General features: G+C 46.6%; 1 protein-coding gene across 1 annotated transcript; it reads left to right on the top strand.

Moving 5' to 3' along the window:
* Positions 1 to 439: 439 nt before the first annotated feature.
* Positions 440 to 11,137, top strand: SPG21 (SPG21 abhydrolase domain containing, maspardin). The gene is made up of 9 exons (XM_036389585.1): positions 440 to 541; positions 3,311 to 3,404; positions 6,795 to 6,956; positions 7,744 to 7,824; positions 8,423 to 8,568; positions 9,023 to 9,131; positions 9,575 to 9,682; positions 10,045 to 10,185; positions 10,482 to 11,137. The coding sequence occupies exons 2-9, from the start codon at positions 3,342 to 3,344 to the stop codon at positions 10,602 to 10,604; spliced, it is 933 nt and encodes a 310-aa protein (XP_036245478.1). The 5' UTR covers positions 440 to 541; positions 3,311 to 3,341; the 3' UTR covers positions 10,605 to 11,137.
* The last annotated feature ends 18 nt before the right edge of the window (positions 11,138 to 11,155 follow it).

Genomic DNA, 11,155 nt, shown 5'->3' with positions numbered 1-11,155 from the left:
CACCTTCAACTCCTATTTATTACATACCAATTAAAAGGAGCTAATTGACTCCACCTGTTCATTAGAGGAATGACTCTATGACCTGTCGCTCTGCTCAATTAACCTGAGCTGCCCCGCAGTGAACAGATTGCCCGAGAAGCTGCGGCCCATCCCTGGAAGTGTTCAAGGCCAGATTAGACGGGTCTTGGAGCAACATGATCTAGTAGTCCCTGACCGTGGTGGGGTGGAACAAAACGAGTCTTAAAAAGTCCCTTCCACCACAAATTATTACGTGAATTAACACAGCGGGCACGTGACTTCCGCCTCAGTAGCGATGGCGCCCGCCTCGCTTACTTCCGCCTCGGTAGCGATGGCGGCGGAGCTGTTTCCGCCCTGCCCACGCCCCGCCCCAGGTCACGTGGGCGGCACGGCGCAGCACCCGGAAGTGGCGGCCGGCGGATGCCCCCGGCTGGGCGCGCGGGGCGGGAGGGGCAGAGCGGTGGCGGCCCCGGTGCTCCCGGTTCTGCTGCTCCCGGTCCTCGTCCCCGGGCCCTGCCAGCCGGTGAGCGCCCAGCAGCGATAGGAACGGCGGGGGTCTCGCTGTGGAGACGGGCCTGCCCCCGATCTCAGCGCCCCGCACCGGGGAGGGAGCTCTGAGGGGCCGGGTGGGCGCTGAGGCGAGCGGGGCGGTCTCTGCTTCTCGGGACGGGCTCCGCTCCCCTCGGGACAGCATCAACCCGGTGGGGACGGGGCACTGTGCGGGGCGGGAATGTTTTGGGCTCGGGAGCGGGGTCGTTCGAGCCCTGAGGGAGGGAAGGGAGAGGGCCGGGACGCGGCCCGCAGGGAGCCCAGAGCCCCCCTGGGGTCTCTCAGGGGAAGGGGCTGCCTCGGCCTGTGCTGCAGAGGGGAAAGCCCGAGCTGAGCGTGTGGGGGTTTGTCCCCTTCTCCCTGCACAGCTGTGGAGCCAAGTGCGGGTGAGGAGGGGAAGGAGCAGGGGCTGGGGGTAGCGTGGGGCAGGGCTGGTGGGAGCAGTGCTGGGGGACAGGGGAAGGTGCTGCTGCCACATCCCAGTTACCCATAAATCTTCTTTCTCATTGTCTTTTAAAATCAATAATGAATGGAGTATGTCATTTGTGTAGTGGAATAACTCACAGGGAGACTATTACCAAGCGGTCTGAGCACATCCAAGATTCTTCCAGAGGAATTGTTTTTAAAATGTTGAAGTTCCTCATGTTGTTTGGTTTTACAAAAAATTTACAGAAAAACCACAATTTCAGTGAGAGGGTAGTGTCTAATGCAAGTTTCCTTTTGCCTGGAAAGAAAGGCAGCCCTTAGGAGTGGCAATCACAGCTGCTCCAGAAGAAAGCTGGTGGAATTTAGCCCAGGTGTTACTGACCAATGGCTCCCTTCCATGAGTGGTAACAGGTGAACTGGGAAGTTCAAAATTTGGGTTTCAGGTGGACTCTCAACTCGCCGTGGTGCCAGACAAGGTGCAGGGCCAGCACAAAGTCCACCTGCACGGTGCCTTTTCCTTACCAGCTGTAGTGGCACAGCTCTGTGCTCCCAGCCCCAGCAATGAGCTGAAGGACTGGGGTGGCAGAAGCAGAGGGGTGATCACAGCAGGAGGAGGCTGCCAACCCTCTCTGGCAAGCAGAGCTAACAGCAGGAAGAGTCTCCCTCTCTGGTGCCTCTGTGTCCCTGCGGGGCCCTGACTGCGACTTCTGCTTCTTGGCCCTGCCAGTGTAACAGTGCAAGATAATGTGTGTTTTAAGGCATTTCCTGTCGTTTGTCTGCCCCAGTTTTGTGACTCTGTTGTTTGCTGAAGAGCTTTTAGGAAGCCATTGATGTGTGGTTATGGGAAGGAATTAGTGTGAGCCGTGGTTTCCTCGCTCCAGTGACTGCAGACCCCAGCCCAGGAAAGCATCCTTGCACCTGCTCTGCTTTGCAGGTTCTTGGAATAGATACTTTTTACCCTAACTGTAATTTTACCTGCTGCCAAACTTTGATAGTACAGTTGGTGCAAGCACCAGAGTGAAACCACACAAAATTTAAACAGCAGCCACAGCTGAACATCCCACCTCAAGCCTTTGAACATGGGAGGTGTAGCACGTGCTCTGTGGAAGGTGTGTTTTTGAAATTTAGAAAGTACTATCCCTTTTAAAAGTAATATGTTCTGCTCTTGGAAGATGGCAAGTGAAGACTGAAAGATGAGGAAATTGTAGCTCACTGTTAATCCAGCTGTAACCCCATAAACTGGTTAAGCTCTCCACCAGCAGCTCTCCTGCAGGGACAAATGAATTGCAGTGACTCACAGAACACAACAAAGTCTTATTTTATGAAGAATTAAGAAACAAAACCTATTGATTTGGACTTGGCACCAGTTAAGTAACAAGAGCAAAAGTTTCTTTGTTTTTCTATGCACAGTGCTGTGTGTGAATGCATGAAAATAATCTCCCAAGGCAGCTGGCTTTCAGGGTGAAGCTATTGAATCTGCAAACTTCAGAAGTGTTTGATGCCATTTGTTGTATAAATGGAAGCTAATGGTCTCTTGATGCTTAAAAAAAACCCAAACAGTTAAATCTTAGAGCTACCTCAGTGTTTATTACTAATTAATGGAGTATTATAAGATACTCATTATGTATGCTTGGACATTCTGGCTGGGGAGTGAATTAGTGGCATTCCTGTGTGGATCCAACTCAGAATCAATTTGTGCTGTATTAATTGGTGTGCTTCAAGGATTTCTTCATTGGTAACTCCTGACAAGAGCCTGCTTCTGTGTGGATAGAATTAAAATTTCAAGGATTTTCTGTAAATTAAGCCTCGGATCAGGTGATGTTCCTGATGTGCTCTGGGACTCATTTGGGTCAGTTATACTCAGATGGAAAAACGTGACCTGAATACTGAGTAGGTTCATGAAATAATGTCTGTGGTGTGAATTCCTGAGTGAATTGTATGAATATTTATTAGCTAAAAACTTGGAATGCCTTATCAATTTAAAAGAAACCAAGAAGATGCTTTAGGTTTTGAAGGCACTTACAGCCTGCAACACAATTAACTTTCTCTGCAGCTGTCACATGGGAATGCTGCTACAGAAGCATCATCATTTCATAATTAGGTTGGTGCAGTAAGGCAGTCAGGTGACTGCCTCTTGGGAGAATAATTGCATGCTTTGATGAAAACTGAGCAAAAGTGAACTTGCTGTGAGTCAGAGGTAGTGCCATCAACTGGTAAGAGCAAATCAGCCTGCACTGCTTTATTTACATAGCACAGCTTTTGAGAGCTGCCCATGGTGAAACCGGGCTATTGATTTCTCATTCTCTCTCTTTTTCAGGCTGACTCAAACTGAGTTTTTTCTAAACATCATGGGAGAGATTAAAGTCTCTCCTGACTATAACTGGTTCAGAAGCACAGTTCCTCTTAAAAAGGTATGTACATCTAGTGGGTGAAATATCTCCTCTCATGTTTTAGAGGTAGAGACTCAGTGTGGTTAATGCAGAGCAGTTGTGTCTGTGCTACTGAGCTGCTTTATCTCCTGAACTGTTGCCCCACGTGTCATGTGAGTGCATGAAAGCACACCCTTCATCTTCACATGCTTCTTGGAGGTCCCTTCTGCCTGTGCTGGGGAGCAGGCTCTCAGCTGTGAGCCATGGCTGTGGTACCTGCCATCCCAGTGCCATCCCAGTGCCATCCCAGTGCCAGCCCTGCTGAGGAGGGGCCTCCAAGGGATTGCTGTGTGCTGGGCATCACCTGTGTGGCCTCTCAGAGCTGCCTGAGGGCACTGGACGGAGCTGCCAGAGCCACCCCCACTGTTCCTGCCCCCTGTCCTCAGGCCAATGTCCAAAGGCACCTCCCCAGCAGTCAGGCAGGCTCCTGAGAGTGGCAATGTCCTTAACCACAGGGAAAAAACCCAGACAGTTTCTTCTGCTTAGTCACGCTGCCCAACCACTTTCTCCCCTTGCTTGGATTTCCCCACTGCCTTTCACTGAGCCCCAGGAGAATGTTTGAGGTGTGCAGGGCTCCAGCTTCTGCTCCCTACGTGCCGAGTGGCAGAGGGCATGCAGTGCAGTGTGTAACTCCTGACCCATAAAGCACTGTGTGCCTTCTGCAGGTCAGGCTTGCAGGGCTGTGGTCACAGGGTGAGCTGCAGCAGCCCAGGCTGTGCCAGACAGAGGGACAGCCCTGCCTTTGCACCCTGCTGCTGTAGCACAGTCACTGCTGTGGCTCTGCAGGCTGAGCAGCAGTGTCCTGTCTAGCCTCAGGTGTGTTATAGTTTGATTTTGGGCTAAGCTGACTCTGCTGTGGTTCCCTTATCTGGATGACTGTGTGGGCTGCAGAAGCACCTTTAGGGAAGGGCTGCAGGATTCTCATTAATTTTTGCCAGTTTGTGTCCTGCAGATAAGAAAGGTGCATTGCTGCTGACCCCACATGCTCTGTCGTTGCCTTCAGGCAGAGCCTCACTGGGTCACCAAAGCCAGGGCCAGCAGAAAGATGTGAGGGTGCTCTAAGGCTCTGCTTGGTAGGATGCAAGGTGGTGAATGGAAGGAGCTGGAGGTTTTGGTTCCAAGGAAACATGGTTCTGCTGCAGCTCAGTGCCAGCAGCCACAGCCTTCAGCTGCTGCCAGTGCTCAGGGTTTCATAACTGGGGATGTGTGTAAGCTGAAGCTGATGGTGACCTGCTGACCTTCAGCCTCAGGAATGCCTTACCCTCCTGAGTGCTTCTGTCTCCTCAAGAGGCAAATGATGCCACGGGGCTGAATGTGGGGTATGAAGAAATAAACAAACTAGTCCTGGTTATTGGAGAAAGAATATTTTAAAAGCTCAATTTGAAAATGTACTTATTCTCTGAAGCAGTCTTTGGGAATACATTTGCCTGCATTATTCCCCCAGAAGTGCAAAGCATGTGCAGTACAGAGGAGGGACTGCTCTCAGATCAACCTAAGGAAGCAGAGCCAGAGCTGAGCAGTTTGAGAATCTGCTGAGATGTTTCTCCTGACAGGCACAGGAAATGCACAGCTCCATCCTCCTTCCTGCCCTGGTCAGATATAGGAAGTACAGCACAGAAAATAACATTTTTAACCTAATCTGCTTTGCCTGTGTGCCTCTATTTGCATACACCACTTGCTCTTATCTGAGTCCTTCCTAAAAGTTTTCATCGAGGGACACCCTGGCCCTGCTAAAAAGTTCTGCTCTTTGTTTTGAGGCAGTGCAGGTTTTACCTTCTGTGTGAACTGTAGCTGATCTTGATCCATCAACCAGAACAAGGAAAAGGTTGGTGACCTCCCAGGTCAGGAGTTAACCACACTGCTGCCTACACAGCTCAGGAGCTGGAGTTAAACTGTCCAGCATGTGGCTGGAAACCCACCAGAGCAAGTGCTTAAACCATTGATTCACTGTCTGGGCTCAAGGAAAGAAACATTGTCTGTCTGCCACAGCTCTCTTGGCATGAGCTAACTTTGGTGTTGTTTTTTCAAAGACTATGGTGTGCCTTTGGAAACACTCCTAAAGGTAAATTTGGTAGTAGCCACCCTGAATGGATCCAGCATTGCTGATGGAATTACAGCTGAGAACAGCAAGGCCTGGAGCCCAGGGGTGGTGTGCAAGGAGTTGTTGTGGTGGGGATTGGGAGGGCTTTTGTACAAGGTTTATGTTTAAATGGTTTCAGTGGTCTGGAGGCTCTGGTATGCAATCTGTCTTTTTTTATAAAGACTTTAGAAAACAATGTTACCATGTGATTCCTCACATGCTCCCAGAGCCTGAAATACTGGCTTTATTAGGAGCAGATTTGTCAGTCAAGCAAATCTGATTTGTGATACACTGTTCTCCTCTGATTGCTGAGAGGCTTAACTGCTGGGTTGGAAAAGCAAATTGTGCTTGCATATTACTGTTCAAAAAGCTATAAAATCTTGATATAGAGGAGATGCATTGTGGCTGCTTGACTCAGGCTTTCCCAAGAGGTTTGTGCTTGTTGATCTGGTACAAGATGCAGCTTCTGCTGGGTTGTGGAGTTGAAAGAGCATCTAGAGTATAGAAAGCAGTTTCTGGTAGAACAGGCCTTGTCAAAACAAGTCAGGCTTTGGTGCTGCTAGAAAAGAAGACCCAATTCTTAACACTTCTGAAGGCACTAATTTTGCTAGGACTTGTGGTACTGTATGAGGAGCTGTTCATTAAGGATGGCACCTCATGTGTGAGTAATCTCCCTCAGCCAGCTGTGTGTCCTGGGCAATCCAGAAGCTCCTGAGATGCTGCCAGGTGATGGAAGCATTTTCCCCTCCAGGTCAGCCCTGCAGTGCTGCCCTGGGAGCTGTGTGTGTCTCTGTTTCTGGCAGGCAGCTCTAAGTGTTTCAGATCAATAATTTGTGGTGCTAGCTGCTTAATTCCACAGGCCTGCGTGGTTTCAGACCTGTAACATCTTCTGTCTGGGGATGCAAATATCAATGGTTGTTTAAAAAGCTGTCCCTGGGGCAGTGCTGGCTCTTCCAGCCTCCAGCTGCTGCTCTTGGTACCCTGAACTGATCTCTTGGGTCTCTCCTGAGCACGTGGCTCCTTTCCTGAGGTGCAGTTCATTATCCAGCTTATGTCACAATGCACAAAATATTCTGTCTGATGGTGTGTGGCCACAGTTCTCTTCCAGCTGTATCCACATTGTCATTCCAGTTAGAAAACAGCCTTAAAGCTACTCTAAAAAAGAGTAAAAGAAAGTCTTGAGTATTATAACATTTACTAGAAGTTGGAAATTTCTAGAAGCCATCCTGGAAGCTGGCTGAAGAACCTCACCTGTCTTGTGTTTCTCCTTCCCTCTGTGCCTCTCTTTGCAGATTATAGTGGATGATGATGACAGCAAAGTCTGGTCACTGTATGATGCAGGGCCAAGGAGCATTCGCTGCCCACTCATATTTCTCCCTCCTGTGAGTGGGACTGCAGATGTGTTTTTCCAGCAAATTCTGGCACTGACTGGATGGGGCTACAGAGTTATTGCTGTGAGTATTCTCAGTCCTGTGTCAAAGGTGCTGTACTTGTGCTTGTTGCTCTGATTAGAGGTTGGATAATGAACTTCTTCGTTTTGACTTAGGGAATCCACCAAAAAATTTTGTGCTAAGTTGCACTACAGAGTAGTTAGCATATGGATCCAGGCTGGAATCTGCTATATGTCCACAGCAGCATTTACCAAAACCTTGTTGACTTCTCAGCCTACTTTTCTCCTTGTGTGTCCTGGACACGAGTACTTTTTGCCTCCAGCTGCATCTTTGTTAGCCCTGAGGCAAATACATGAGTTAGTTCAGGGTTTCCATGTTTTCCTTTGGGAATGTGGATAACATGGTTCTTAGACTATATAATAGCTGCAGATTCACTCCTTAAATCCTACCAGCCTGCTCTTCTGGAGCTTCTCAGCTCCTGAGCTGAAGTGATTTGTACAATATATTAACCAGCCTGGCTTTAGGAGTACCACTGTCTTTTGCAGCAGTTGATGGACTTCAGTGTCTGTTACATGCTACAAAATCACTGAAGAGCCATTCCAGCCTCTCCTGCCTCTGATCCCAGAGTGAGGCAATGCTGCGCTTTCCCCAGCAAACTCTGCTCGGTGGTACTTTGTGTGTTTTTGTGTAACTGAGGGGGAGGTGTTGGCACCCTCAGGCTCTGGGGACCTTGAAGAGGAACTTCATAACATGGGAGAGGCACAGCACTGTCTTGAAACCTTTAATGTGAGAACTGGTACAACTTTGAAGCAGATTGATTTCAGTTTTTTCTAACTTTGTGCTATTTTAGTTACAGTATCCAGTGTACTGGGATCACCTTGAGTTCTGTGATGGATTCAGGAAACTCTTAGACCACCTTCAGCTGGATAAAGTGAGTGCTCGAGACAAGGCAGTGGACAAATTGTTGCAATAAAAACCTGATGTTTGAAACAGTCCCATTTAAGAGCCAGTGAAAAAAATAGGATACAAAAATACGGCCTATAAATAAAGAGGCTGTGTTGCAATCTCACATTTGAAACTAGTTTATTTTTGAAGGTGAATGCCCTTGGAAATTGTAATACTTGGCCTAAATTCAACTCTATTCCAGGCCTATTAAATTGTATGGGTTAACTTCATTTTTTGTGAGATCCTGTGGAAGTTATCCTTCCTAACTCATATAGTACAGAACACCACAGTTGAGTCTCTTGGGCTGGAATAGCTGTAGAGAACAAAGTGAAATGTTTGGTTTTTTTCTTAATCTTGATGAACACAAAGACATTAGCACTGTGAATCTTTAGGAAACATTTCCTTTTGTTAGTATTTATCACATTTATATTGCACATAAAGCCAGGAGATGAATGGAACAGTGATTCTTTCAAAAAATGGGTTATAAGGACAAGGTAAACTTGAATGACCTATTTTTGTAATGAAACACTCTGCTCAGAGGTCACATTTCATCATCTGTTTGGGTTTTTTTTTCCTTGCATTAGGTTCACCTTTTTGGCGCTTCTCTGGGAGGCTTCTTGGCTCAGAAGTTTGCTGAATACACACACAAATCTCCCAGAGTTCAATCTCTGATCTTGTGTAATGCCTTTAGTGACACTTCTATTTTCAATCAGACATGGACAGCAAACAGGTAAAGGAGACAGACAAGCAAGCAGACTCATGGCATTAATTTTTTTACAGTGAAATGTCACATTGATTAGTTGGATATGTGTCTAACCTGATTCCAGCCTGGGGAGGCAGGTGTGGGATGGAATACTTGTGACTTTTAAAAGTACACCACAAGGAGAATGGAAATGTTAACAATTCAGAGTGTGGAATTAGACAAATTCTTCTGTGATCCTCTGTGGATGTGTGGTCAGATTTAAGAACTCTGCCTGTTGTTTAACAAAACCATTTAGAGCAAGAAGAGTGTTGTTCACCATATTTAAAGTATACTTTTGCCATGTAACTAGAAGTTTCTTCAAGGATTTAATTTGAAGTTAAAACGCAAAGCCTCTGCAAGGAAAGAAAGCATTTACAATACAGCATCTTGATGCTAAGTCCTTGGTGCTTGAAGATATTGTACCATCTTATTTCTGTTTTAGCTTTTGGCTGATGCCTGCTTTTATGCTGAAAAAAATTGTCCTTGGGAATTTTGCATCTGGTCCTCTAGATCCTGAGATGGCCGATGGGATTGATTTCATGGTGGACAGGGTAGGTGTGCTCTGGTGGCTGTGGTGTCACTCTGTAGTTACTGAGTGGGAGGTTGGAGATATTTCTGCTGCTTTCTTCATTCACTGACCCAGGAGGGAGGAGTGGGAAGTGGATCTTTAGCAATGTTGACTGTCACAGCCCCAGCAGTTTAACTGATTCACTGACCTTCTACCTTAGTTCTGTTTTATTTGTGTCAATCAAGAGGAGTTAAGGAACTGAGGTGGAAAAGGAGAAAATGCTGGGATAGATCTGTAGGCCACGCTCTGGGGGCAGGAACAACTCATGGAATGTGGTTTAGGCATTTGTCTCCTGCAGAATAACACTAAATTGGAATTACAACCTTCATTCCTTTAAAACTATCTTCTCTTTGGCTGTATTATTAATATTGCATTGACTTCCTGCAGTGAAATATGTTGTTAATCAGTGTTTCTCTCTACTGCAAGCTGGAGAGCCTGGGCCAGAGCGAGCTGGCCTCAAGACTCACCCTCAACTGCCAGAACTCCTATGTAGAACCTCACAAAATCCGAGACATCCCTGTAACCATTATGGATGTAAGTGAATCTCAATTTTTTAGTTAAACACTATTTCCTCCCTTTGGCAGGTGGAGCCACACTATTCAGTCAGCAACTTAGCAAGCATTTGCAGCATGTAACTTCCTATTTAGGGAAGCCTTCTGCTGACTGGGCAACACTGTGACTTTTCTGTGCTGCATTATGAATTAGATATTCTGTGCCATATGTTTCAATATTACAGTATTGGCTTGCTAGCTGTCAGTGCCCAGGTTTGCTTGTTTTGTTTCATTAACACCATTCCACAAAGAAGCTGAAGGTCTCCTCTAGGAGCAGCATGCAGCCAATCTGATGTAACAACAAAATCTGAGTTTCAGAACTCACTGCTGGGACTTGTTGCACAGGTGTTCGACCAAAGCGCGCTTTCAACGGAAGCAAAAGAAGAAATGTATAAGCTTTACCCTAATGCCAGAAGAGCTCACCTCAAAACAGGAGGCAACTTCCCCTACCTCTGCAGGAGTGCTGAGGTCAACTTGTATATTCAAGTGAGTTCCTGAATTCAATCTACGAACATGTTTAGCCACAACAGCACAGGGAAACTCCTGTTGAGCTTCTTTTGTTACTTAACTTCCCTGTGTGCTCTGTGTTGCTGGTACCAAAGGGCAGGGCTGGGAGCAGCTGCGTCCATGCTGGGCCAGCTTTGGGGGTTTTCTGTCTCTGAACTCCTGTACTCCAGAGCCATGGTTTCACCCTCACAAAAGTTATTCAGAAGGAATGTTTCTATTTTACCAAAACACTGTGCTCCTACACCTGTCTCTGTGTTATTTCCCGTGCCCAACAGATCCATTTGCTGCAGTTCCACGGCACCCGGTATGCAGCCATTGATCCCTCCATGGTCAGTGCAGAAGAGCTGGAAGTCCAGAAGATCAGCCTTCACACCAGCAACGAGCACGAGGAGCAGTAGGCTTGGGAGTGCCAGTGGAACAGAGGCATTGCTTTGGTGGTCTTCCTGTGTACAATCAGCTGTTCCCACTCTGCCTTTCCCTTGTGTTAGCCGATTATCACTGTGTGATTCCAACAGGATCAACAGTCGGTGAACTGCCCGTGGACAGCAACCTCCAGCAGTGTAATGGGATAGATCTGTTTAATTTTTAGTCTTTGGATTCAAGGAAGCATCTTAGAAGACTACACTTTTAAAAATAAAAGACATTTTTTCTACCAAAGTCTTCACTGTATCATGTTCTTAAGCAGAAAGGTATTTCTTTTTATATTTTTCACTTGGCTGTATATATTACCACATGCAGATTGTGTACTTAAAAGCTGACCTATATTTTTGTTGAATATTTGATTTAAAAGATGTTTAAGTGTCAATATTGCCATCACTTATGTGCTTCGTACATTGTGTTGTAAGTTAGTTTGTTTCTATATGAAATAAAGCATTTGAATTTTTAACTTTCTTGCTGCATAAAAATGGTTTTCAATAAAACTTCACTTTCAGCAAGTGTCTCTTGTTTT

The sequence above is a fragment of the Molothrus ater genome, chromosome 13 (genome assembly GCF_012460135.2).
Source record: "Molothrus ater isolate BHLD 08-10-18 breed brown headed cowbird chromosome 13, BPBGC_Mater_1.1, whole genome shotgun sequence".
NCBI lineage: Eukaryota > Metazoa > Chordata > Aves > Passeriformes > Icteridae > Molothrus > Molothrus ater.
Note: the sequence above shows the minus strand (reverse complement) of the source record. Positions and strands in the feature narration are given on the sequence as shown.